This window comes from Botrytis deweyae (genome assembly GCF_014898535.1).
Source record: "Botrytis deweyae strain B1 chromosome Unknown BDEW_028, whole genome shotgun sequence".
Lineage (NCBI taxonomy): Eukaryota > Fungi > Ascomycota > Leotiomycetes > Helotiales > Sclerotiniaceae > Botrytis > Botrytis deweyae.
The window spans coordinates 63,366-90,032 of NW_024066235.1; the positions used below are offsets into that span (position 1 = coordinate 63,366).

Genomic DNA, 26,667 nt, shown 5'->3' on the forward strand with positions numbered 1-26,667 from the left:
ACAAGTTAGTTCGGTGGCTACACTAGAAACAGACTACTCTGATTTCATAATCACCATTTCCAACTTGTCAAGTACTTGGTGAATGTTAGTGTGATTTTAGTCTTATACTATGACGCTTCCGGCTCTCAAGCGAAGATAAGAACTTCTATAAGTTCTCAGTAGGTTCAATCCTATTTCTAGAAACCACGTTTCATGTTTCTTCCATAAGAAAAGATAAAGGAAATAATTGTTGCTTCAAAAGAATCATCAGTTCGAAGAAGAATACGTAGTGATCATGACGGACCATAACAGCAGTCATTCTCAATATACTCGTAAGTAATTCCCTTTCACATTCATTCCCTAGAACAAATCGTCCCTCACAATATAAAGATAAAATGACTAACACCCAAACAAGCCATAACCAATGCACCTGATGTTTCAATCGAGGCTAGCCCGTTGAATCTTGCAGCACTTGCGAAGGATACTCAAACATCAAATCTTGACACCTCATCTTCGATTACCGATGCAGAGAAGACCAAAGTTGAGAACAAAGACGAGGAAAATGGAAATGGTAAATATGAGAGAATTCGCCGCCCACCACCAAGCGATACCGATGTTATTTTTGATGGGGATTCTGACGCCGATGTCGAACCCGAATCTGAAACAGATTCCATGATGCCAGTAGGGGACAAAGGCGAACAAAAGAGCAAACTTCAGAAATCATTGAAGGAACGTAGATCCATCATTGCACCTGAATCCGGTGGAGAAGAGGGATTTGAGTCTGAATTTGTGTTCAAATCTCGACCTCAATCTAGTTCTATCAACTTTAGCACCGAAATCGAGAACCAGGGTTCAGTAACAGGCAATGGTGATTTTAATAACATCGAAGATCCGTATCAACAAGACAGTGAAGATTCATCCTCTCTTCAGCTCACACCTACATCTACAGCCGAGTTTGCTACAGAATCTGATTCCCAATCGATACACCAGATTTCAGCCAAGACAGAAATTGATCACGGTGCCGCATCTGGCGAGGGGGCAGATGCGAACCACGAAGCCGAGACTGCATCTCAAGCAGCTGCACATTTAGATTCATTGGATCCTATGAATCCATCCGTCGAGCAAGACGATGCAAGACGCAATGCCAGTATACGAGCCACGATAAAAGAACTTCAAAATCCCAATGACATAGCACTCTTCCACATGTTTCTCGCTTTTATACTCATCGTTACAACCGTATACCTTATTGTTCTTCTTGAAGATGACCAGGCCTACTTATTTGGCCGCCCTTCGACGATGGCGCTGCTAAACAGTTTCATACTCTTACTTTCCTGGGAGATGTTTGTCCTATTTGATTTTATATTGCTGGGTAAGATGGGGGTTCGTGACATCAGATATCATGATGTGGAAGAGATTCCAGACGTTCGGTTGACCGAGGTGTTAAATCAATTGAGGTTTCATCGTTTAAGAAGTGTTTTAACGCCACTTATCGCTTGGATATGGTTTTGGTTCTTTGCGAGTTCGCCTGTGGCCCGATTTTCGAGTTGTCATGGGAAAGGAATATGCTCGGCAGAGGGACTAGGGGGGGGAGAGAACAGTACCGCAAATGCCACCGCTGTTGCATTTGTTGATTCTACCTCGCATGTCCTGCTGGGAGCAATTAAAAATGCTACTAATGCCACCGTGAAAGCTCTCATGGACGCTGCAGCTCAGGATTGAATGGCGCAACACTGCTTTGCTGAGGGCTTTCCGAATAGTTGAATCATTGCAGACACAAGGCCTTGAATATAAATTCTATGAAACTTCTCGTTAATTTACACTGACATCTATCCAACTCCCATGACCCGCACTTATACAATAAATCATGTGAGGTTACTTGGAAATAATTTCGTCACCTCAATCTTTCAATGGATCTCCCTTCTCTCACCCGTCCGATTAGAAACCAAGCACAACTAGCCCAACACATACCAAAACCAATCCAATTGGAAGCTGGCAGCTTGAAACCAGCCATGATTGGCAGTAAGAATGCAGCTCTTGGCACAAACAAAAAGCTTGTCGTAAGGGGACCAGTTGCTCTAGTCAATGCGATTGTGCACCAAAATACTGCCCATGATCCAGTGCCGCCACAAAGAACCATCAACCAATGAAAGAATACATCCAGGAAATAGCAATTGCGATAGACGTCTGGCAGTTCACCAGACAAGAGGAGAATAGGAATGAAAATGAGGATGGAGAGAAGGGATGTATAGTGTAGCAGACGCCAGTATGCTCGATTTTCTTCGCGAGAACCAGAGAAGTCGGATGGGCCGTTAGTGGAAGCAAAACCTCCTATGAGATCACCTTGAGGAACAAGTTGAGCGACAAGCGCTTTATATGTACGTTGGATCTGAACAGGATATAACGCAACAAAAATGGACGAAAAGACTCCAGCAACTATACTTTCCCATGGAGCACGAAGACCAGCCTTCATCGTGCCTAGTAGTAGAAACAGAGTAGCAATCAAAGCTGATGAAATAGTGGATGCAGAATGCTGTTGTTGTCCAAGGATCGTAGTGAATAGTAGAGAGAATGGAATAATTCCAATCCTAGCCATGACATATATGGAAAGTTCGGCGTAAGCGAAAGAGATATTGCTCAATATAAGTTTCACCACAAAAATAATGGCGAGGGGCAAGACTTGCCGAGCGATAGCATAGTCAAATTCGAACAGCCCACCACCAGCAATACCTCCGGAACCTGCAGATGACAACCTTCCCAGAGTCGAAAGTAACCCTTGTTTCTTTCCCTCTCCTCTAAACCCTGGTAAGTTTGAATTATGTAAAGGTGTACTTGGCGCAACCGCACTCGACACGCCAGCAGTGATACACACTGGACTTGCTAATCTTGTAAGGAATGCCGAAAGCCATAAAAATCCGTGGGTAATCAACAATTCGATGAATGTAGTCGTTAAAGGCCAGGGAAACTTATAAACTCCGGCTAATAAGATCATAAGCTTAGTATATGAAGTGTAATTTTCTTGTAGGTACCCACTCCAAAGAACTATTCTGTTCATGACAGTCAGACCTATGCCACAACCGCCTAGCCAAAATACTAGAACTCCGACATAAAACCGCCAGCCTAGTGTTGTGTTGAAGAGAAATTGACCCAGTCCTCCACTGTAGAGCGCATATCGCCAACCTGTGTATTTTGGTTCTACCCCGGAAAGAATAGGCCGCCTGGATGATGTGCCCCAATTATCGTATTCTTCGTCGCTATCTGATGTCGGGTCGGGACCCGAGGCAGCTCTTGGGCGATAAGGAGAAGGACTTCTAGATATATTTATGAGCGGGATGGATGGATGAAGTTCAGATGAAGTCGTTGCATTTCGAGAAGACATCTTGTCGTCGCTCTCCCCATCTGAGTCCAAACTACTGATTGAATAACCTTTTCGATGATTCGAACGAGTTCGCGGTAAATTTGAATTCGCAGGATTGATAAGGTATTGGAGCGCGGGTCGAAATGGGTTTGGGGTATCGGTGTTGCGAGCTGAGAACATGGTATTAATTAAGCATTAAATAAAAGGAGAGAACAGTTGTTGCATGCCTTGGGTAAAAGAGTGAAGTGTCAAATATATGTGTGTAATGTCAATGAAATATACAAATATAATTCATTGAGACTGTTCGGATTCTATGTTACACTTATAGACACGACACGACACAAATGCCTCCCCTTTCATTAAAATTGGAGACGTCGTCGCCGTTGTTGTCGTACTCAGGATATGCGAATCTGGTGTCAAATTAAAATGATCAATTCGGATTAATCGGATTCAATTGATCTGAACCCTTGCTGTCGATCTATTGTGCTTGGTATTGATGACTACTCGAATGGTTCACCCGCCAAACTTTTGGAACGGAGAAAACGGTTTCGCCAATTCACGTGACCATAATTATCTCTCGATGGCTGAGGTAATCCACAATTATTCGAGATCTGGAGCGAGATTGAGTCAAGGTTACTAATAATGAGGTAAATATATTTCCAAAAACATGCCACTATCTTTTCTCTCTTTTTGTGTTCTTCGCCTCAATTTTTGATCAATGGCTTCAATATTACCAGGACTGCGAAAGGTTACTCCTAGGTTATCTAGGGACTTCTTTATATGTCATCAGTGTTTAAAACAACCTCGTCCTACATTGCGACAAACAAAGTTCCCCGCCAAATCCATATCTTCCCGCTCAATACGGTTCAATAGTAATATAACTACGATTACTGAATCTGCCAATGGAGCCTCTCCGTTGAGTTCGCTGGCTGAATCATTGAGCAAATCAAGTCAAGCAATAAACAAAGAATCATCGCGAAGCAGATTTCCGGAAACAAGTTCAAAATCAGTGGGTTATTGGCTATTAGGAAGTGCTGCAAGTGTATTTGGAATCGTTGTATTCGGAGGTCTCACGCGGTTGACAGAGTCTGGGTAAGTGTATATGACGAAGATCCTTTCATCTGTCTTGTCGTTTCTTCTGGTCTGCCAATGCAATCAACCTAGAGCGTTTTGCTGATTCCCCTCAAGTCTTAGTATCACAGAATGGAAACCTGTCACTGGATCTCTTCCACCTCTCTCTGCCGCAGACTGGGAGAGTGAATTCAACTTGTATCGAGCCTCGCCTGAATTCAAGCTTCTCAATCCACATATGACTATGGCAGAATTCAAAAAGATATATTTTATGGAGTGGTTTCATCGATTATGGGGACGATTTATTGGACTCTCCTTTGTTGTCCCTGCGGTCTACTTCGTCGCCCGTCGTAAAGTCTCAAAGCCTATGGCTCTTCGTTTATTGGGAATATCGGGACTCATTGGCTTTCAGGGAGCTATTGGTTGGTGGATGGTTAAGTCAGGATTGAAGGACGATCTTTTCGCCCCCGGCTCTCATCCCCGCGTTTCTCAATACAGGCTTACCACACATCTCGGTACTGCTTTCATCTGTTACACTGCAATGCTTTGGAACGGTCTCTCAATTCTTCGCGATCGCAAACTTTTATTTAACTCTACACCCGCTCAGGCGCATGCTCATCTCCTTCGTCTATCTTCGTCCTCACTATCAGTATTCCGTAAATCCGTTGCTGGTCTTGCTCTCCTCGTCTTCACAACAGCTATGTCCGGTGGATTGGTTGCGGGTCTTGATGCTGGCCTTATTTATAACGAATTCCCTCGAATGGGCAAGGGTTTCGCGCCACCAAAGTCCGAACTATTCTCCGAATTCTATTCCAGACAACCGGATCGTAGTGATTTGTGGTGGCGTAATATGCTCGAGAATCCATCAACAGTGCAGTTGGACCACCGTATACTAGCAACCACTTCGTTCACTGCTATTCTCGCCCTCTGGGCATATTCACGCTTCAACCCTAGAGTCAAAGCTGCTCTCCCAAAAAGTGGAGCAAAAGGAATGCTTGGTGTAGTTCATCTTTTGATGTTGCAAGTTACTTTGGGAATTAGCACTCTGATATACTTGGTACCCACTCCACTTGCTTCTGCCCATCAAGCTGGAAGTCTGGCATTATTGACTGGGGTCGTCGTTTTGGGTAGTCGAGTCTGGATCCCCAAAAGAACCATGGCTATTTTGAGACGAAAGTTAGCATCACAAAGTCCACAAGCTGCTAAGGTGAAGTTCGCAAGCCGGATGTCACCGCTTGCAGCAAAAACTTCTTGATGCCGAAGTTTTTAACTGTATATTTGAAAGGGATGGATGTAAAGGTGTTTGGGAAAAGGGAGAAAGGCGTACAGTTAAGCTCATCTCATGTTTAGACTATTAGCCTCTCAACTCTGTATATCAATTTGATGAATTATGAGTATTCATCCTACGTCTATGAATATGAGTCTTTGTTGCTCAACATCACTAAATTAATCGCTACTTCCCCCTTATTATTTCGCGAACATTTGATCATCAACGAGATACATGTGTCATTGTCACGATTGAGGGTGATCCATTTCCACACGAAGAAAGAAATAAGAATTGTCATTTGTTGAAAATAGACAAGATCCAATGCTGTATTAACACGGTCGCGTGCGTCCTTGAGTCCGCCCAACAAAACCACCCTGATTCCCACGGCAATAAAACCCCTTATTCCCTCATATCGTCCACTTCCGACTGAGCAGTCAATGAATTTATGTTACTTTACTTGCTACTATCTGTATATGTGTAATAATATCCATCATCATCCACCTCCTCGTCGCGTTTTGAAACTTCCGCCGTTGAGACCCCGTTGTTGAAGAATCCTCTCTTGGCCTTTGAGGAATCCGACACGTCGTTGTTGTTGAAGAATCCCCGCTTCTCCTTTGAAGCACCTGAGGCATCTGCATTGTTGAAGAATCCTCGTTTCACATCTGACCCTGCATCGTTGTTGTTGAAAAATCCTCTCTTCTCCTTTGAAGCATCTGATGCATCTGCATTGTTGAAAAATCCTCGCTTCACCTCTGATCCTACATCATTGTTATTGAAGAAACCCCGAGGAACACCAGCTTCACGTGCGGCTGTCACATCGATGTCAGTGGAATAGAGATATAGGATGGGCGGTAGGCATACCAAGTGAGCTGGATTCAATGATTGGGGCTGCCATGATGGCGATAACCAGCGTGGCTGATGCAAAACAAAGGGATTGGAAATGCATGATGGTGGCGAATTTGTGGTGTGAGGTCGTTTTGTATGGACGGGTGTTCTTCGATAAGGCTGCTTATTCTGAGGTTTTCTTGACCTAGCTGACCTTTTTGATAGTTTTGCTGGCTGACAGATGAGACGGGTTTATATAGCAAATGCTCTGATATATGATCCTTACACAGTCCATCTAGTCCGGTAGTAGTTCATTCCCGGTCTTGTTTTCTATCCTCACGGTGTCGGAACTGGTGTCAAGAGTCTCATCGGGTTGCTTAACTGCTTGAGTGAGGGGTACACTTATCACCTCGCACAATATACAGAGGGGTATGAAGGATATCACAAGACCCGATTCTCTCATCGTCCAATGAATTGCCATCTAGCGTGTTGTTCGCACTTTTACTTTTCTCTTGTTAACAGAGAAGTCGACTTGCATTGCCGTTCCTCCGGACATAGCAGTATTCAAAGTCATTCATCAAATTGGGCATCTGTATTTATGAGGGAATCGACCAGATGAATGGTGGAATAAGGTTACAACCACTTCATTCGCCGAGTCTAGACAAGCCGGTAATCACACGATGGTCTGGCCGAGTAAATAATTGTGAACTCTGGAACATAGGTATGGAGCCACTTTGGCAGCGGTGAGAAAACGGCCATACATATTGTGGTGCGTGAGATGTGGTGTAAATGCATGTTAGATGTGCATGATGTTAACTAAGTATTGCACAACAGAAGCGATTATGATACTTTAGATCTGCTCTACAGCATCACTTGTTTCTAAGAGAGCTTTCGGGTCGTTTTCGGGGAGGACTTTCTCGTTCCAACCTCTTTTAAACGTTTGTGGAGACTATGCGTATCCCTTTTAGTTTCCCGATGTTCAAGGGGTAAGGGAGTAATTGCAAAAAATGTTCTTTTTACTTGACATTGGATTCACAAATCGGAATCGCTTATTAAACCACTATTCACGCGTTGCTAAAAATTGTCAAGATATTCCTCAATGATGCTACAAGAGGTATTAGAATGGATGGTTGATCATCTTCAAGTGTGCAGATTTGCGATTAAATTCCGTAATCAAAGTATCTTGCTTTCAAAGGTCGTGAGAGTGCAAATAACGAGAACATGGATAGAAATAGATTATCCACCATCTAACTAGTTGCCTCAAAAGACTCAACGCTCAACTTCCACAGCTCTTCAGGGTCCTTGCATTGCCTCTCCATCATCCCGTCGACATTTTCCTTCCCTTTTGAATCAGCTTTTGGCGGCTCAAGTGTTCCATCAGCCGTGCATAGTACTGTCTAGAATTTTGGTGTGAAGTCAGTGCTAGGTTCTTCAGTCTTTTATAGAAAGATATTATATCCCATGATATCCTACTTCGTTCCATCCGCTAGCAATTATACTCCCATACAAACATCCGTGGAATTTCTCCGCTAATCAAATACATGACCTCCAGATTTGTTTCCAAAGTCCCCAAAGAAGTCAAGAAGATTGTGAATGAGAACTGTACATACCTGTCTCAAATAATCAAAACAATGCAACCAATGTAGTGGATCCCCATGTTCCATGTGACCAAAATCATGACCATGCCCATGACCCCCTCCTGCTCTTTTCTTCTGTTCCCTCCTCATCTTGCTCTCCCTCTCTTCATCGCCTTCCATCTCTTCATCATCTTCCATCTTTCCCATCTTCAACTCCGCAACTTCCATCTTCAACTCCTCCATCTCCCTGAACAATTCCTGTACTCCTCCCCTCATGATTCCCAAGCAGTGGAGAGAATGAAACATAGTTATTCCATATTTATGTTTCTTCCCCTTTTGCACTTCTCCTTTCTTTCCTTCCGTATTTTCTTGCCCATTTGACTTTATATCTTCGTCATTAACCCTCAAAAATCCTCCATTTTGTGGAAGTAATTCATCCCAAAGATGATCGTATTCATGAGAGAGGTTTTCATATGTCGAATGTTCGGAGAATATAACAGTTTTAGAGAGAGGTGATGAGGGGTTGAGGGATTCCGGAATAGAGGGTGTGGATGAAGATGATGGGGAGGTATGTGAATTAGATGAAGAGGGGGGAGAGACAAAGGATACAGAGGATGTTTGAAGAAAATATATAAGAGTTGTGAGGATGATTATTAGGAAGAGGAAGGAGATGAGGAGGGATGAAGATTGTTTCGTAGAGGTGGAGCGGGGTGTCAACATTTTTTTCGACCTCTTTTGTCTTTTGTCTGTCTTATTTCATAGTGTTTGGATTTCTCTCTCAAATTTGCGATGCAGCGTAAAACTGCAATAGTAAATGGAAATCCAGCACTCTATCATTTTTCGATTATGTATATCTGTGAAGAAATACTAGGGTCCGCTATCAGTACATGTCACCTTCCTATAAAACTCTAGTCCCCGAATGCCAAGCGATGAATGTCTTGGCACCTGCCCTTCGGATAAATTGCTGGACTACCTTTTTCGGGTGTGTGAGATATGCAAGTGATCCCTACTCGGTATTTGCTTGTAGGACGGTAGTTAGCTGTACTTGTTAGACACTGCAAGATCTTGGAGCTGTTGTGGAGGAAGTGATATGTACCCCACTATTTGTAGAGCTGTTTTCGGAATTGAGATGATTAGCGATGAAGGCGATTGAGGCGATGGATCGTTGAGGTAGTGGAAGGTTTGCTCATGATTATCGTGAATTTCAGATGTAAAGTAAATTATGGATTGGTATTCATGATGCAAGTGAAAATAAATTAAAAGAATCCGTCGAACATATAAACTCCAATCCATAGCAATGTATAGCCCATCGTCGTCTCCCAAGCCCTTACGCAATCCCCGAACTATTGACCGGACTCCTATGCTCTCCCATCCACTTCAAAACATGTTTCCAATCTCTACACATATGAGTGATACCCCACCCATCAACTGTAAACGGAGGTTTCCCATCCGGCATCTCCATTGCCCATTCGATAGTCATATCTGCAGAACACATCATTGCTTGTCGTAAATAATCGAAGCAGTGGGATGTGTGTTCTTTTTCCGATTCTTGAGCCGCTGAGTCTGAGAGATTTTCATCGCCGTGGATGTGCGGGCGAACTCCCATGAGAACCGAGTTGTAGGATTCGCGGATCATGCCCTGTGGGTGTTAGATCGTGATCTGGATGGATTTTAGAGCAAGGAGAAAATGATATTACCAGACAGTGGAGTTGGTGGAATACAGAAACCGAATATCGATCTGGCCCATTTGCTGATGGTAATCCTGGTCGAAGACCATATTTCTCGGGGTTTTCGACAAGAATGAAACCTCGTCCAGCTGGTGACATTAAATTAGCTTTTGTTGAAGATATATTGACCGGAAAACTTCTGAGGGTGAATTTACCTGGCATTAAACTATCCCATGCTGAATCGGTTTCTGGACTAGAAGCAGCTGCATATCTTTCGTCTTCTTCAAACATGACTGGATGTGATGGAACTGCTCAAAATGAGTACGTGATATGTAAAGCGACCGTAATCTTTCAAGAGGAAGTTTCTATCCCTAACCTACAATCTGGAGGGAATGTCTGTGGTACAATCCAATTAGAAATGTATGAAAATGTGGCATAGATAACCAGAATTATGGACAATCCACTGAGAAGCCCAAAAGCTACTCCATACAGAAACTTTCGCCGCAAAGCAGCCGCATCGCCATCTCGTAGGTATGGTCCTTCATTATTCTCTATTTTCGGATTCAAAAGTGAATGGTATGGTAGAGAAGTTCTGCTATTGCTAGATTCGTATGAGTGAACTTCAGGCATGATGAAATTTTTTGGTTTTGTGTACTTCTTTGACAATGAAGACATGGAGTTTTCGGTTTTCACCAAATTGAGAGAAACCACTCGGATATTGAAAAAAAAATAAGAAAGAAGCTTTTCCAGCCTTTTCTTCATTTTCGAGATCAATATCTTCGCTTCGGATGTCTAAACACCATGAATTTCGTCGCACTGCAGTGAGGAGGAAAAAGTTTGCATAAGAATGCCTTGGCTGCTCAATCATGCAATGTGACATCTCAAGGATACACATCGACAAGCCTCGAGGCCATCAAATCTCTAGTTGCATGCAGTGTACGACACGTATAACAACAGGAGTTCCTAAAGCCTAAATCACTCGACTTAGAAGTAGCATGGCCAAGTAGTTCTCAATTTGAAATTTGATTTCATGAAAGTTAGGAAACATTTCTGTTCCAATGGCACGATTAGAGGGTGGTGAAGAAAATGTAAACCCAATGTGTCTGTCAAAGATGCAAAACTACCAAGGTAGCTAGATCATATGTATCACGTAATGTGAACATAAACCTAGCGGCCGCGCCGAAATCCGGGGTATTCCTCTTTCTCGGAATCTCAGCGCCACATTTTCTTTACGGGAATCTTGATATCATAAAGGTCACAGCAGAAAAGACTCCGTGACACAGAGTCAAAGAGATAGGAAAGTCTAACGGTCATGAGATGAGCAATGATTCCTCAATTGAGTCCCAGAAACCAAATCCACGCCTCTCTGCTTCCCAACACCAAACCATTCTTCTGTTTGTTGTACCCGAGGTTCGATAATCGTGGTGAGACCAACAGCAATTTATCAAAATGTCGTCTGGACTCAGCATTCTTCAGGACACTTGCTAAGGATATATCCTCAAATTCTATTCTGCATGGTGGCTCACCACGTCTGAGAAGTGTTCATCCATCCGCGCTTTTGGGAAGATGTGAACGTTGTCAGTTTATCAGAAGAAGAGATGCTATGATGCTTTCAATTCTGAAGAAGTTTCCAACAAATCTTTGGAGCTAATAAATCCAAAAGAGGCTTTGTATCTCTCATCTTTTTCTGATAGTATATCAAGTTCCCCGGATTCGAAGTTAAATTTGGACGTGGGTTCATTATCTCACATTGACATACGCAGACGTCGAGTGGATTTTCCAGAGCCAAAGGTCACAACTATAAATTTTGGATCAAAGACTGCATGCCCTGAATTTTATTCAAATTCAAGGCTGGATAGAAGTGATAAGAACACCTCCGTGCCGAATCAAGGGAAAAGTTTAATTAAAAACAGGGTGATAAAGCTCAAGTCTGCGGGCCACCACGTCAAAGGAGACTGAAGTCAAAATTCAAGCCGGATCAGATCTTTGCATTGGCCGACACGGAAGCTTTATCTAAGGATCAAGAAAACGCCTCTATATCAAGGCAGAATTCGGTCGTAGTTCTATGGGATGCCGATAACAAAAGAACTTCTCCGTCTTATGACGACGTGGTAACTTCGTTGAAGAAGTTCGCTGGGCATTTCGGGGAGCTTATTAATATAACAGCTTTTGGTACTCATCTCACATTCTCTGAAAGTGGTACAAGATTAATAGAAGCTGGCGTCCACATTGAAAGCGTGGGTACAGCTCTCCAAGAAGCAGATGCAGCTCTACGACGCGCGTGGAAGAAGTGGAAGATGACACAGTTAGAGAAGGAACCTAATCCTTTTGTTTGGTTAATTCTAGTCACAGATGATGCAGGGTTTCGGTACATGTTGAGGTCAGCCAAGAGAAGTGGATTTGGAATTGTGGTTGTGAACGAATTCTTCACCAAACTCTCGTTGGAAGGGGATTTGCGCATGCCTTGGCCACAACTCAAAGCTGGAAACGATAGTTTGGAGGGCATAGTCGATCATATTGTTGGCATGTCGACCATGGGTCGAAGATGGATAAGGGAGAATATGATTACAACTCATTTTGGAGATGACGATTCAATTGACAAAGTCATATTAGAGCTTAGAATTCAACTGAAGGCCAAAAACATCATGAGACAGGAATTGTTGTTGAGAACAAAGCAGAAACGGTTGATATGAGAACAACGCCTGAAGCATATATGCGAGAAAGATTTACAATCCTTGGAGATTCTCGAGAAAGCACTGCGGAAGTAGGAATATCCATCTGGGTATAAAACCATGCGGGACATTCAACGGAGTATTTTGAAATTGGAAAATGAATTGAAAGCAAGAATTGAAGCGAAGAAGATAGAAAGTTCAATTCACGAAGTAACGCCTTTGGAGGGTACGTCTGATGAAGAATTCCTTAAACATCTGAGTCATACAGATTTCGTGGAGGGATTGATGAGATTGGCGAAAGGCTCGAGTTCATCGAAGATCGACTCAAATTCGTAGAAGACTCTTCCAACTACTTCGATCTGCAGTCCGCAAGGTAAACAAAGGCTCGAAACTTGAGCAATGTCATGCTGATGCTGGGCATCTAAAACTATCATCACGAGGGAAAAAAATGCGATATCACTACCTGAGAGTTACAGAATGATCACCGAGCATGTTTAGACACCTGAGTGATGCCCCGAATCATATTATCTTCGTTTCGCGGAGGAATGAAAGCGCACGATTGAGGACAAGCAGGCTACAGATATAATGGTCAACAATGATCATGTGTATCCATCGCCACAGCAGACCACATCCAAGCTTGTCAACGAGAACCTCTAGTTATACGGCTGTTCTAGAAGAAGTTAGGGTTGATAAACTATGATCATACAGAGGTTAATGGTATAAGTATTGTAAAATACACCAAAAAGCGATCGAGCTTTGCCCCATTTTTATCGTTTGGATTAATTATATCATTATATTGATTGAAAATTTATATAGTAAACTCTAAGTATTGTAAATTTATTCTATCTTTAGCAAAATCACTCAAATTTATCGAAATTCATATTTTTCTTTTTGAAAATACTATTCTGAGTTTATTTGGAACTTATTGAAAGCTTTAAAAGCTTTAAAATTATAAGAGTTGAAAATTCGAATAAAAGAAGTTCAGAATTCGAAATTTGGGGGGAATGGCTGAATATCTAGTGAAATTAGTAAAAGCAGTATTGGAATTTCGTAAAACAGTAACTTTTATTAAAAATGAGGCTTATACGACTTACGCCTTCAACCTTCGTATTTATTATATATTAATTACTGTTTAAAAAAATTGATTATAGCATAGCGAATACATTAGGGATTAAATCCATGATGTGTGGATCTGTGTGTGCAGGTGATTTTCACAATCTATACTGTCAAGTAGAGAATTATTAACATGGACAAGATATGTGTAACCAAGATTTGATATACGAAGAAAGAGAGAAAAGTTGAGAAAGAGAAAAGAAAAAAGGTGTGGGTTTTGCATATTGTAAGATTACGATGCTTCCGAGTAACCTTCTACACATACTTCAGAAAGTATTTCTGATGATTGTTACTCGAATTTTGGGTGGTATGTAGACAATAGGTGAAGCAGCTTATTCATCAAACAAACACAATTTGACAGGCGTCGTGACGGAGTGGTTAACGTGATTGACTAGAAATCAATTCCTTTCGGGGGCGCATGTTCGAATCATGCCGACGTCGATTTCTTTTGTTATTCTTTTGGTCAAATTTTTGGTATATTCTTTGGTGCTTCATGAAGTTTTTTTTGGTATTTGAATTGAAGTTGGAGGATTGTTAGGCATAGGAAAAGGTGGAGTACTCTCCATTATTGTGGAGAGAAAATCGATGTTCTAAATAAACGAGAATGAAGGGGTAGTCTGATGTCAGAGTGATTCTTTTTAATCGACCTGGAGTGTTATCATCGAAAATTCAAGGGTGCTAGGAAAAAGTAGTGGACTCCTGATTTACAATCGATCAATTTTACTTAGTAATTTATAAATGATTTATTTTCTTGTATAAAGTTTGATACAGATATCAATAAGAATATAAAACGTTGAAAATGACGTTTAGATGATAGCACGTAGAGCACGCTGAGGTCACATCAGCGCTGAGACTACAGATTCGAGAAAGATATATTGAGATAGAAGGGCAAGTAATGCAATAGAGGATATGTATCAAATCAAGCTTTCCGGGAATATGAGCTTGATTCCCGTTGCTCTTCTCTAGCCCTTAATCACATCAATATCTGCTGGATCTGGATGAAATCCACTGTAGTATTCTCGTTTATGCACTTCTTCAGAGCATTTTTGTGGTCATCAGATTTGAGAATTATGTACGGGGTAAAGAGGGTGTCCATACTTGCAACTAACCAAAGTTCTCAGTAACCAGTTTTTCCAGGATCTTGGAAAGTGTATAGTAATTCAAAATTTCGTCCACTGTCATTGATCCTCCAGTATCCCCCCCTTTTAAACACTTTATATTCATACAAAAAGAACAATCTCGGTCCTGAGAGATCGGTTGCAATAATGAAATCAAGTACCAAAACAGACGCCATGTCCCGGAAAGTGTGAAATAAAATCAAGTAATATCGAAAACAATCTCCTCAAAAACTCCATTTTGCAGATCGTTCATCAATTCACCTTCCATTACACCATGAACATAGCATGGCCCAATGACTTCAAAAGTTTTATCCTGATTTTTTCGCAGAACCACCGGTACGTCCATGCCATACAGTATGCATATTGTATCCCCACGTTTTGTTTCATTCGGCACGTATCCAATATATCCAGATGCCGTCACAAGAAACCTTTGATTTCGTAGAGTACTTTTAACATGGTATGGTAAATACCTAATTTCATTCTTGACGCCCTTGACAGAAGCGTCAAGATTTGGCTCAAATACTGGAAGTGCAAGATTTATCCAATCACTCAAGGATTTTCCAGCGACTTTTAGCATTGCATTGTTGGCGTAAAAGAGCCTGATCTCGTCTAATTCTTTCCACTTCCATACGTCTTCCAATAGCCAATTTTCCTTTGGTATTGTCACTGACTTGAATGTGAGATATACAGCTCCGCTCGCAGAAGTTGCTTTGGTATCATGAGTTGTTCGAGATGACACTAGCGTCCTCCAGATAGCATGGAACAGGTCATTCTTGCTAGGGTAGCGTGAGTTATTTGTAGTTGATTGTTGCAGATTTTCGTGACTTGGCAGAGAGGGACGAGTCGATCGGCTCACAACAGTGGCTGAACCCATGCCATCAACAACGTCTAATATTATTCCTTTTGCCGAGAGAACACCCGCTTTTACCTGTACTCCAGAGAAAGGCATTGTTCCGGATGCCATGAATACATGAAACGTATTTGGGTCTTTCGACAGGAAACTCATGAAGTTCCGCGGAGGTGAAGATGCGGTGAAGTCAGGAAGCCAAGAGGGTAGACCATCCATCTTATGAAACTTCGGTAGCATGCAGATGACATTCAAGGATTTGCCCTTTTTTATGAGACTTTGTACTACATCTTGGAGGACCCACCGAATAGGTTTCGTATAATCAGGGCTCACGACATCGCGGTCCTCTGCAAGACCCAGAAGCCCATATATACGATCTCGTGGATCGGAGCAAAACGACCTCCTATCCATACACAATAGCTGAGTTAGTCGAACTTTGAGACCACGCGCTCTGCTATCTCTGACAAAATTGATGGTCAGAACTCTCCTCATAGCCTTGAAAACTCCTTCAGGTATCGTACCCGGTGGAAGTGCACAATTTGAGTGGAGATAATAAAAATGTAGCTGTGAGCTACTGACTGTGTCCCAAGTGAAAGAAACAGTGCCATAATGTAAGAAAATGTTTTTTGCAAGTACGATTTCTTGAAAGACCCAAGTTCGCTGCCACCATTCTTTCGAAAAGAACTGATTTATCATCCGCGAGGAATTATTATCGGACCAGACCGGCCATTCTGAGTCGAGCAATTTGGGGTCAATATCTTGTCTAGTCCGGTCTAATCTGCGTAGAATATATCGCAAGTTAGGCGCATCGCTTTCAATCCTGGGTGCCCCAATCCATACAATGACTGTTTCGGCAGAGGAATAAATCATTCCCATACGCTTGACTTCAATTGCTTGCTCTGTTAAATCATTCTGGTTGATACAGATTGCATCCACCCACAGGAATGTTGATTGTTGTGATTCAGCCTTCATGTTGCTTGTCAATTGCCTCAAGCATTTTGCAAGGTTGGCATGAACCATCACTTCGACATCGTTCACAACGATTGGTGATAATCGAGCTGAACTTCCCCAGGCATATGAGAGGGCATTATATTTTCTCTCCTGTTGGAATAGAATTCTTGACTGTAGTACTGAGTCAGATTGGTGGTCTTGTGAATCTGATTGTGTTTGAAAAAGTGTGCATGATGGCAAATCTGATGGATTATGTCGTTGATATAGCCTAAGCAAACGAATTTCATCCAGATTTCGATTTAAAGGTCGATACAGCGATGAAGGTACTCCCCTTGGCTGTTTATGCTTTTGTGATGTGCTCGATGTTTTTGCAAAATCGTATCGAATAATGGCATGATAGCCAGAGAATAAAATGTGTATGGATTGTAATAAAAGTACCAATAAAATTGGATTTTCCAATGTATTCAACAACGCTCGAAGCTTGCGCAGAATGATGTTCTTCTTTCGAAAGAATGAGGAGAACAATAAATATAATGAAGCCGGTAAGAGTGTTTTGACATCATGTGATGTGTACAATAATTCTTGAAAGGACGGACGAACGCCATTGATTTTTCGGAATAAGGAAACGAATGAAGAATATGATGACGAAGATATTGACATTTTTGGATTTCGTGATATGATTAAATGATTCTTGAGTAATATTTGTATTTCCAAAGAATGAGAAAATATATTATATGCAAGCTGCTGCGGGCGGAGCTAATATGCGCGGGGGTGGGAACGACTGTTCAGCTTGCTCTTTTCAACACTGCCACGTTTATCGGCATAGCAGATTGGTTGCCCCTCTACCAATCTCATTCTAGAGGGCGATTGAACATTCAACCTCAGCCAATAAAGAGTTTTTATTCAATAACTCGATGATATCATGTTGACTTAATATAGGTACCTACATTGTACAGTGAGCCTTCCTTTACTTTTTTTTCCTTACTCTCTTCTCATCTTCTTCTTCTCGACATTAAGCGAAAAAGCTTCGCCCGAAAATTGTTTCAATTCAAATGAAGCGATAGAACGAGATGGTTCGATCACTTTAAAAGTGCCCCTCCTCCCTAAAACAGTCATGGAATGGCAAAAATCAAGTGATTTCCACGCCCAGCCTTCTCTTTCCCTATCGCCATCTGCACACACTTTGTTCTACCTGTCAGATCCTAATTATAGCTATTTTTCTATGTTGGATTGAGACTATGGCCTCGCCTCGCGTTCTGATTTTTGGTAGAAATGGTGGCATTGGCTGACTGATTGCTGAGTCGATGCTTATGAAACCCTGGCACGTTACCAGTGTCATCAGAGATCAGAGACAAGAAGCAGAAATTCTTCAGTAAGGACCAAAAAGAGGCGCAAAAGCCGATGTCCTCGTTGTTGATCTTGCACGTACGAAGGACGAAAACACCAATAGGATCCTCAAGGAAGTCAAGGCTAACTGCATTGTGTTCGCGGCAGGTAAGGAATGTTATGATTATTCTACGAATAGTTTTGCTAAGCTGCTTTAATATTCACCAGGAAATATGAGTAATGTTAACGTCGTCGGTCGGAATGCAGTGAAGGAAACCGTCCAGGAATTTGTTGGCTGTCCCGAGGTTACAAAATTTCTCATGATTTCATTTCTGCCTCGCGCCGAAAGAAGGCGCCTTGGTGGGACAGCACTGATTACCAAAACTTTCTCGACGAGACAAGAGCCTATTCAGAGATCATGGAGGCTAAGTTGAATGCTGATAAGTACCTGGTCGCCATGGCTAAGCAGAGGAACGATGACGACCAATCTTCCTTTCAAGCAATTAGCCTACGACCAAGTTTGCTCACCAATGCTCCCAGGGGTAAAATTCATCTAGGCAAGACCAGATTTTCAGGGAGGGTACCGCGTGCCGATGTTACTGCCATAGCTTCCAGTCTTCTTTCGCGAAGTGATACTTCAGGCTGGTCTGATCTCGTAGATGGTAACGATGATATTGAATCCGGTGTGGATAATGCGGTACAGAATAACTTGAATTCCATCAAGGGGGAAGATCTTGAGCGAATTAATCGTGAAGCAAGATAGAGCTATTCAATCTCATGACTCGCCACTATTCGATAATTCAAAACCGGAGCAGGGACGCTTACGAATGTAAAAGATTGGAAATTTCCACAACACTAGGAAACTATATGAGTGACACCATCTAACACAAAGTAACTCAACAAATTAAACCTTTGATCATCTCAGAATGATGATCAATTTCACAAAAAGGTATCGCTTATTCACGCTCCATCGAATAAGTACATGCCTCTCTAGGCGAGAAATTAACGCTGGGATTGGCACATGCGCATCATCCAAAATTGGAATTGATCATATCATGCTTGATCCCTTTCATAACATATCCTTAAATAAATAGCTCAGTCTAGAGACATCTACCGTCAATACATAATTCTATTTTTTGTTTTGCTTCAACAAAATCACATTTGTATCCAAGAACAGCCCAATGTGCCAGCAGATGATAAAAATGCGCATATGCCAAACCAGTTCGCTTACCTCTCTCTTGAAGAGTCTGCGATATCATCCATGAAACACATGGATAAAGTCTTCAGATCAAAACTTTGTCAAATTGTAGAGCCATTTGACCTCGTTCTGCCCTCCATCTATTTGTGGACTCAAATAAATCCCAACATTCCTTGATCGTCCATCCCCAACGCTCCAAGAATCCCTCGGTCACTTCCCAACCAGCCACATCCCACGGCTCTCCCCAGATGACCATGCCTGTTCTCCCAGTGCCAGCACTGAAAAGTCCAACCAGGTCTCCACAAAGGTCCATAACATCATATGTGTTTCCGGCTGGGATTAAATTTTGTCGCATCTGAGGCACAGGCAAACAATCAATCTAAGGATGATGGGGAATCCGGGTTTGAAGATCTGTGGGCCGCAATGTTGACGGTAGTGCGAGGATGTCTTTCACATCACCAGACGGCGGACAAAATGCAGATGTTGCATCATCGTTCGTGATGAGAACTAAGAATTTGTGGCCATTTTTGCAACCACTCTATAATTACAGAATCTCCCAGATTGCCTTGTGCGCATGCGACAGCTGTTCGAGAACGCTCGCAAGTTTTGATTTGAGAAAGGCCTGCAGCTGAATTGAAGACATTAAGCAGATCGACCTCTTGCCACGCAGTTATATCTGAGTGCGAATGGGAGAAGTGTTGGCCCGTAGCTCTTACCATCAGCGAGCTATCCTCTAATGAGCCACTAGAGCCCGACAAGCTAGTCTCCGAGGGTGCAAGCTCTTGCCCGGAAGAACTGTTCGACACATCGGTCGGATATTTTACTATGCGAAACTTTGATCGCTCAAGCTTCTTTCTTTTCCCTGCAAGTTAGAGACGCACACATCATCAGTGCTTTATTGTGTCGTGCGAGGACTTATTGTAAAAAGGTGGAACAAGTACTTACGCCAAGCTTTCTGATGGACTCGATTTTGTTCCTTTCTTCGCTCAGCCGCGTTGGACATGCCAGACCGAACATCCTCTACTCCTTTGTTTGCATCTTGCTGCAGCGTATACTCCAGGGTAATCTGAGCGGCGAATGGTGGTTTGGGCATATTCGAAGGATGTGGATATTGCACTTGTGATTTACTTCCACCTAGGTGTGGGGTGTTCATAAGCAGTAATTAAGTAGTAAGCAACAGATAGTAAGCAAGCAGTAAGCAGATGAGGCACTCAAAATAGGAAAGGTAGGATTGGACGTAGGAAGGAATTAGCAAACAAACTCTGGGAAGGTAGTGTAAAAGTGGAATATGCCGGGGAATCTATGGTGGACTTATCTCCGCATCCGGTCCTGGGTCATGCTGGTGCGCGATCGCAACCTTATCGGGATGCGGCAATGCAGTGTCGTTGGTGACGTAGATGCCATGGTTGCAATATTGCTCTAGAACAGATATGGCAACTTGCCCACCAATGGGCAGACCACTTTCAACCCCTCGCATCTCGTTCTCGTCTCTCGTCTACCGGTACAATGTCAACATTCAGGAGAACTTAACACTCTAGAATCTATCATACTTGTGTCAATTTGATCAATTCTCACATGATGATCAATCTTTCCATACGTGCTATAGCTTCAAATGATTGATTAGTCTTATTAGGGATCAACTAATTTTTGATACCTATAACTATTGCATTGAGTCTGATTGTCTACCTTTTCTTCCGATGACATCTCTTCTGTTCCTCGTTCACTAATAAGTACTTCTTCATTATGTAGTCTGGGTTCCCTTTAGTGCGTCGACATCTGCCTTACATGAGAAACCGTTGTTCAAAGTCGTTGATGCAGACGGCTTGAGATTGAGAAATGGCCCCACCGATCCACTGATAAACCACGGCACGCAATATTGCATGTTGAAATAAGGTAACTTACGTAAGCTATCTAGGGTTTTACGAATCTCCACAAGCCACTTTCGGCCGAAACAACAAAATGGAACCAATGCTGCTTTATTGATATCCGATGTTAGGAAGTGAAGCGAGCGGGACAACACTGACTTAAGAATCAAGTAGAATGTTTCAATCGACTCCGATGTTATCTCCATAAAGTCCGTCTCTAAGACCTCACCTGGCTCTCTGTCACTTCCTTATTTTACAGTATATACATATCTATAATTTCGTATGATTCCGAAAAGTGCACAACGAACAACTAAACAATCAGAAAACGCACTATAAAAAGTCAATATGGTCAAAACAATTCCCTTCGGTGACATCCAGGTCGCTAATCCGGGCTTCGGTGCTATGGGGTTAAGCTTTGGTTTAGGAAGTAACCTCAGCTTGGAGGAAGCTGAGCCAGTCCTTCTTAAAGCCATTGAACTGGGATGCACATTCTGGGATACTGCTGTAGGTTTAAGATATCTCTGCATCTGCGTCGGAAGACTGCTAAATGAGAATTTAGGTTGTTTACGCAGCGGGTGTTAACGAGAAACTGCTCGGAGACTTCATTCGAAAGCACAACGTTCGTGATAAAGTCTTCAGTACGTTACAACCCATCGCCATTGGAGAACCAACACTGACCACGCTTATCTATAGTTGCATCAAAATGTGGTTTTGATTGTATGGGGAAAGCTGAAGGTGGACTCGGGGGAGTTACTAATTCTGCTTCTCATATTAAGGAGTATATTGAGGGCACCATTGAGAGACTCGGCTTCACACCAGACCTCTATTATTTGCATCGTATTGATCCTAGTAGGTTGTCCCAACTTAATTTCGTGCTCAGTCTGCTAACTTTTATTTCAAAGACACTCCTTTAGAAGAGTCTATTCCAGCTCTCGATGAGATTCGTAAAGCGGGGAAGACCAAGTTCATCGGCCTTTCTGAATGTTCTGCTGCCACTTTGCGCAAAGCAAATTCGAGTAAGCTCCCATTTGCAATTGTCGATTCCTACCACTGACATTCGTAGTTGCAAAAATTGATGCTCTCCAGGCAGAGTATTCTGCTTTTGAGACTATTCACGAGACAGATGGATTAATAGAAACTGCAAAAGAGTTAGGGATTGCCTACGTTGCCTATAGTCCACTGGGTCACGGATGGCTCGTGGACGACTTTCGATTCAAGACTCCTGATGATTTCCCTGCGGGCGATTTCCGTCGAAGTAGTATGTCTCTGCTTGACTACATTCCCTGTTCACTACAATTTCCCAGTGTTTACTGACACGTAATCTTTTCTAGGTCCTAAATTCCAAGGAGAGAATTTCTACAATAACAAGGCTATTGTGGAGGAAATCAAGAAACTCGCGACTCGAAGGGGTTGTACAATCACCCAGATAGCTCTCGCATGGGTTGCTGCTCAGGGTATGATTGCTATTCCAGGTACAACCAAGCCAGAGCGACTGGAGGCCAACTTTGCTTCACGGAACATTGATTTGACGAAGGACGAGTTGCAAGAAATGCGCAAGATTGTGGATGATGCCAAGCCGCATGGTAACAGATATTCTGCCGCCGCGCAGTCTATGGTCGGACATTAGAAAGATAGCGCCATATAGACAAGATTACATGAAAGAAATGTTTAATTGCGATTCCAGGCGTAAATATTTTACTATGTGGATACTCAATTTCTTCGATCAATTAATAAGACTTGAAATCTTCATGATCTATACTGTGCTTTTTCTCATTTCTACACCTTAGATCTAGTGTTATATTAGCACATGGCAGTAAAGAGGTGTTGAGAAACTAACTGGATACTGCCTTGGGGGTTTCAAGTTGACCCAAATATATTTTTTTATTCATTTCATAAACTCAGTAGGCATGTGAAAGCTTGCACTTTGGTCAACGGCATTCTTTTGTATACAAAGAACTTTCTGATGATCAATTACCCTGCAAATCAATCTGACATGTATTAAATTAGCTTACTGGAAATACTAATTCACGAGATTAGCTAAGCTCGCCTTTGTAAACACCTATTGTTACCAAATTAAAATATCAATCTTCGAGGTTTACTTAATTAAAATCCGCTTCTAAATTCCTCACAAATTATATATACATAATAGAGCTACATTATTAAATATTGCTTATGTCCATAACTAATGAAACTTAGACGAGAGCCAGTTGGCGAACAACAAGAGTAGCGGGGTTGTAAGCGATCTACATCTTTCAGATTGATATATCTGTAATATGATTTTTTTGATAAAATTGGAAACTAAACTTTAGAATAATATACCAGACAGTGGTATTTTGATTGAGAGTATTGGATTAGTAAGTCTGAGAGATATAGTTCGCCTCATTGGAGAGAAGATATTCGGCAAAGTAGTATAGAAAGGTGTTTATCTATTGTGCGATATAATATATAAGAGTAGCGGTAACAGTAAATGATCTCAAACAAAACATGAGGCCATTTCATATTCAAAAACACAGGTTCAGAGATCAGTGTCTTTCAACCCAGCCATGTCTAATGACAACTTCCAAAGTCTGCCCTCTCTTGCTTTATCATAAACATGAGGAGCCCAACCAGGTAGTGCAAATGGTTGATCTGAAGTCCATGGGCCCGCAATCTGCACATCATCCAAATACTTTCCACGATCTCCTTCCAAGCACTTGGCGATTGCTCCCCATACCGTTGTGGCGGCACCCTGCGCGGGCGATTTAAGACTTTCATCAACCCCCCCTGGCTTCTTAGGTCCGCAATGTCTTCAGCGTTCATGGAATCCCATAATGGCGTAACAATACCACCTGGGTGCAAAGAGAAGGCATGCAGATGCTTTGAACCGTATCGCCGTTCAATCTCATTGGCCATCCAGATGTTGCATGTTTTGCTGCTTCCATATGCTCTCCACTTATCGTAGCACCCAGTGAGGTTGATATTATCAAGATCCGGCTCACCACGACGGTGACCCAAAGAGGAGAGATTGATAACGCGCGAAGCGAATTCGGGAGTTGCCGAAGCGAGGATTGTAGGTTTGAGAAGATAGAATAGGAGAAAGTGGGACAGATGATTAGCCTGGAATTGTGATTCGAAGCCATCCTCTGTCATAGTCTCAGGTACAGCCATGATGCCAGCGTTGTTGATCATGATGTTCAACGTTTTACTCTGCTCGAGGAAACTCGCAGCACATGCTCGTACACTTTTGAGCGAAGTCTGGTCCATCTCTAAGAGGTGTACATGTGGTGATTCAGCAAATTCACCGAGGGCTGCTCGTGCTTTGATCGTATTCCGAGCTGTGAGGAAGAGAGTAGCACCTGTTGTAAGCATTGCACGCGCAGTCTCTACACCCAAACCCGCAGAGCACCCAGTAATAAGTACAACTTTATCCTTGAGCTTTCCCTCGAGCTCCTCATCTTTGACAACTTGCAACGCTGTTGGACGCTGATCTCCCGGGCCGAGGAGTCGCTCGTGAGCTGCAGCGTACCTGTTTGACATTTTGAACGCGATAACTTCGAAATGAAAGAAGGGAAACTTGAATACCTGTTACAGAGCTGGACAGGAGGAAAAGGGTGTTGGTCGATACGGATCACCTTGAATTTAAGCAAGTAACATTGGGCTACTTATGGACAAGACATTGTACCTTGACCAGTGAAGCTTTGCTCTGGCCGGACATATCGGCGGAGATACTTCAGGGAGCCATGACACCTTAAAGACGAAGAAAGTGAGACCTAATTTTATGCTTTGTGAGGCTAGAAAAAGTGGTTAAGTGCTTGTACCATTCTATTAAGGTTTTTCAGATCCTCTTTCTCAGAGTTGTGGACCCACTCGAGTAGTTAGCAGTAAAACAATTTAGGACCGAGCTACTGACGCACGTTGCTTACGAAAAAATTTCCTAATTGAGCATCTTCTCTTCGGAAGATTTATCTCTTGAATCATTTAATTTTTTTGCTCTGGATATGAAGATCGTAATGTATGGCGATCTTACCCTGCGCTCAGCAGCTACAGTAGGTAGATATAGTAAAGTGTATCAAGTGACTGACAACATGCGAAGTTGTACTCTACCTTATCATCTCTCAATATATAAAGTTTTGATACCACACAAGGCACATAGAATCAAGTTCAAATCCATTATTTCATTAATTTTCCATTGACTAAATATCATCTCTTTCCTGCCACTTCAGTAGTATTAGTTATGTCTAACAAAATGCAATACATGAGGTATGCTCGAGCTCATTACTCAAGGAATCAATGCTCAGACAGAAACTAACGTCTCTTATAGAGTTGGAAGCTCCGGCCTCAAAGTCTCCAAGATCATAGTTGGCTGTATGACCTATGGTGACGAGAGCTGGCAACCCTGGGTCCTGACCCAAGAAGAGGCATTCCCTATCCTCAAGCATGCATATGATTCTGGTATCAACAAATTCGATGTCGCCGATGTATATTCCAATGGACGCTCAGAGGAGATCCTTGGCGTCTTCTTGAAAGAGTATAATATCCCTCGGAACAAAGTTGTCATGATGACCAAGGTGTTCCGTTTCGTCGATCCTGCGAGAGGAGCTGTTGATGCCGCTGGCCAAGGAAGAAACGATGATGTTCAGGTGAATCAAGTCGGACTATCAAGAAAGCACATTTTCGACGCTGTAGACGCCAGCATTGCCCGCCTCGGTACTTATATTGACGTTCTCCAAACTCACCGTCTTGATCGCGAAGTGTCACTCGAAGAAACCATGAAAGCCTTAAATGACATCGTCGAGAGCGGGAAAGCTAGATATATAGGTGGTAGCTCTGTGAGTCTTCTCTAGGTCCTCGGATCACTAAAACGAATTTGACTAATGTTGTTGTTGTTGTTGTTGTTGTTGTAGATGGCATCCTGGGAGTTCCAAATGTCGCAGAACGTAGCCGAAAAACACAACTGGCATAAGTTCATCTCAATGCAAGGCTTCTACAACCTGCTCTACCGCGAAGAGGAGCGCGAGATGAACGCATATTGCAGGGAAGCCAAGATTGGCCTTTTTCCCTGGTCGCCACTCGCCGCCGGTGTGCTCGCCCACTCCTGGGAAGATCGCACTGATGAACGTGAGAAGAGTGATGTCTTCTTGAAGCTACTTTTCCGTGGTAAGCATCTTGAGGCTGATCAAGAAATTGTACGAAGGGTGGAAGAATTGGCTGGTAAGAGGGGTGTTAGCATGGCCATCATTGCAATTGCTTGGATTATATCAAAGGGAGGAATGACGCCTGTCTGCGGATTATACAACAAACAGCAGGTGGATAATAGTGTGAAAGCTTTAAGTGTTCAACTTACCGAACAGGAAAGTGAATATTTGGAGGAGGCTTATGTTCCAAAGCATGTTATGGGTTACTGAGTGGATGGCCACACTGTGTGCATCCCTGTAAATTTGAGAATCAGGCCTACACCACGAATCGAAATCCAACCTAATTATCATATAAGCTTTGCTAAGAGTTGAAGTGTCTTGGTGTTTTCAAAGTAGCCTCCCAAAACAGTCAAGCAATCGCCAAAAAATGATTTGAAAGCCCAGTTCGAGAAATTTCATTCTTCAACCTGATCAAGTTAGATGATATCCTTGAAAACCCCCAGCCAAGCCGGTATTCTGAGCTTACATGCTCTCTACTTCTCCGTGGATCCTCTGTTGTCGGCAGCTCCCTATAGAATCATCTCAGTTTTAATTTAGAGAATAGTCGCCATCGCGTCCTAGTTCAATATAAACTAGAAGATTGCTCGGATTGTTTCCTTGGTATATGGTTCATCCTGGGATAGCCTTTCACGATGTTATGTCTCCAGGAGAAGAATGAGTTT

General features: G+C 42.5%; 13 protein-coding genes across 13 annotated transcripts; 6 read left to right on the top strand and 7 right to left on the bottom strand.

Moving 5' to 3' along the window:
• Window positions 1–274: 274 nt before the first annotated feature.
• EAE98_009413 (uncharacterized protein) lies at window positions 275–1,698 on the top strand (the record flags this gene model as incomplete). The annotated part of the gene is made up of 2 exons (XM_038957034.1): window positions 275–311; window positions 395–1,698. 2 exons carry the CDS (start codon window positions 275–277, stop codon window positions 1,696–1,698), a joined length of 1,341 nt encoding a protein of 446 aa, XP_038806507.1.
• Window positions 1,699–1,870: 172 nt separating this feature from the next.
• Window positions 1,871–3,514, bottom strand: EAE98_009414 (uncharacterized protein; the record flags this gene model as incomplete). Its single annotated transcript, XM_038957035.1, has 1 exon — window positions 1,871–3,514. One exon carries the CDS (start codon window positions 3,512–3,514, stop codon window positions 1,871–1,873), a length of 1,644 nt encoding a protein of 547 aa, XP_038806508.1.
• A 538-nt stretch (window positions 3,515–4,052) lies between these two features.
• On the top strand, window positions 4,053–5,660 carry EAE98_009415 (uncharacterized protein; the record flags this gene model as incomplete). The annotated part of the gene is made up of 2 exons (XM_038957036.1): window positions 4,053–4,426; window positions 4,523–5,660. 2 exons carry the CDS (start codon window positions 4,053–4,055, stop codon window positions 5,658–5,660), a joined length of 1,512 nt encoding a protein of 503 aa, XP_038806509.1.
• A 465-nt stretch (window positions 5,661–6,125) lies between these two features.
• Window positions 6,126–6,618, bottom strand: EAE98_009416 (uncharacterized protein; the record flags this gene model as incomplete). The annotated part of the gene is made up of 2 exons (XM_038957037.1): window positions 6,126–6,481; window positions 6,534–6,618. 2 exons carry the CDS (start codon window positions 6,616–6,618, stop codon window positions 6,126–6,128), a joined length of 441 nt encoding a protein of 146 aa, XP_038806510.1.
• A 1,126-nt stretch (window positions 6,619–7,744) lies between these two features.
• On the bottom strand, window positions 7,745–8,794 carry EAE98_009417 (uncharacterized protein; the record flags this gene model as incomplete). The annotated part of the gene is made up of 2 exons (XM_038957038.1): window positions 7,745–7,894; window positions 8,108–8,794. The coding sequence occupies 2 exons, from the start codon at window positions 8,792–8,794 to the stop codon at window positions 7,745–7,747; spliced, it is 837 nt and encodes a 278-aa protein (XP_038806511.1).
• Window positions 8,795–9,401: 607 nt separating this feature from the next.
• Window positions 9,402–10,371, bottom strand: EAE98_009418 (uncharacterized protein; the record flags this gene model as incomplete). The annotated part of the gene is made up of 4 exons (XM_038957039.1): window positions 9,402–9,713; window positions 9,772–9,890; window positions 9,957–10,049; window positions 10,122–10,371. The coding sequence occupies 4 exons, from the start codon at window positions 10,369–10,371 to the stop codon at window positions 9,402–9,404; spliced, it is 774 nt and encodes a 257-aa protein (XP_038806512.1).
• Window positions 10,372–10,799: 428 nt separating this feature from the next.
• On the top strand, window positions 10,800–12,434 carry EAE98_009419 (uncharacterized protein; the record flags this gene model as incomplete). The annotated part of the gene is made up of 2 exons (XM_038957040.1): window positions 10,800–10,829; window positions 11,655–12,434. The coding sequence occupies 2 exons, from the start codon at window positions 10,800–10,802 to the stop codon at window positions 12,432–12,434; spliced, it is 810 nt and encodes a 269-aa protein (XP_038806513.1).
• Window positions 12,435–14,843: 2,409 nt separating this feature from the next.
• EAE98_009420 (uncharacterized protein) lies at window positions 14,844–16,463 on the bottom strand (the record flags this gene model as incomplete). Its single annotated transcript, XM_038957041.1, has 1 exon — window positions 14,844–16,463. One exon carries the CDS (start codon window positions 16,461–16,463, stop codon window positions 14,844–14,846), a length of 1,620 nt encoding a protein of 539 aa, XP_038806514.1.
• Window positions 16,464–17,746: 1,283 nt separating this feature from the next.
• On the top strand, window positions 17,747–18,531 carry EAE98_009421 (uncharacterized protein; the record flags this gene model as incomplete). Its single annotated transcript, XM_038957042.1, has 4 exons — window positions 17,747–17,814; window positions 17,893–17,936; window positions 17,997–18,128; window positions 18,182–18,531. 4 exons carry the CDS (start codon window positions 17,747–17,749, stop codon window positions 18,529–18,531), a joined length of 594 nt encoding a protein of 197 aa, XP_038806515.1.
• A 520-nt stretch (window positions 18,532–19,051) lies between these two features.
• Window positions 19,052–20,059, bottom strand: EAE98_009422 (uncharacterized protein; the record flags this gene model as incomplete). The annotated part of the gene is made up of 3 exons (XM_038957043.1): window positions 19,052–19,345; window positions 19,515–19,828; window positions 19,912–20,059. 3 exons carry the CDS (start codon window positions 20,057–20,059, stop codon window positions 19,052–19,054), a joined length of 756 nt encoding a protein of 251 aa, XP_038806516.1.
• Window positions 20,060–21,176: 1,117 nt separating this feature from the next.
• On the top strand, window positions 21,177–22,458 carry EAE98_009423 (uncharacterized protein; the record flags this gene model as incomplete). The annotated part of the gene is made up of 6 exons (XM_038957044.1): window positions 21,177–21,335; window positions 21,391–21,469; window positions 21,525–21,680; window positions 21,734–21,847; window positions 21,895–22,089; window positions 22,163–22,458. 6 exons carry the CDS (start codon window positions 21,177–21,179, stop codon window positions 22,456–22,458), a joined length of 999 nt encoding a protein of 332 aa, XP_038806517.1.
• An 888-nt stretch (window positions 22,459–23,346) lies between these two features.
• Window positions 23,347–24,347, bottom strand: EAE98_009424 (uncharacterized protein; the record flags this gene model as incomplete). The annotated part of the gene is made up of 2 exons (XM_038957045.1): window positions 23,347–23,559; window positions 23,580–24,347. 2 exons carry the CDS (start codon window positions 24,345–24,347, stop codon window positions 23,347–23,349), a joined length of 981 nt encoding a protein of 326 aa, XP_038806518.1.
• Window positions 24,348–25,044: 697 nt separating this feature from the next.
• On the top strand, window positions 25,045–26,215 carry EAE98_009425 (uncharacterized protein; the record flags this gene model as incomplete). Its single annotated transcript, XM_038957046.1, has 3 exons — window positions 25,045–25,070; window positions 25,132–25,639; window positions 25,715–26,215. The coding sequence occupies 3 exons, from the start codon at window positions 25,045–25,047 to the stop codon at window positions 26,213–26,215; spliced, it is 1,035 nt and encodes a 344-aa protein (XP_038806519.1).
• Window positions 26,216–26,667: the final 452 nt, after the last annotated feature.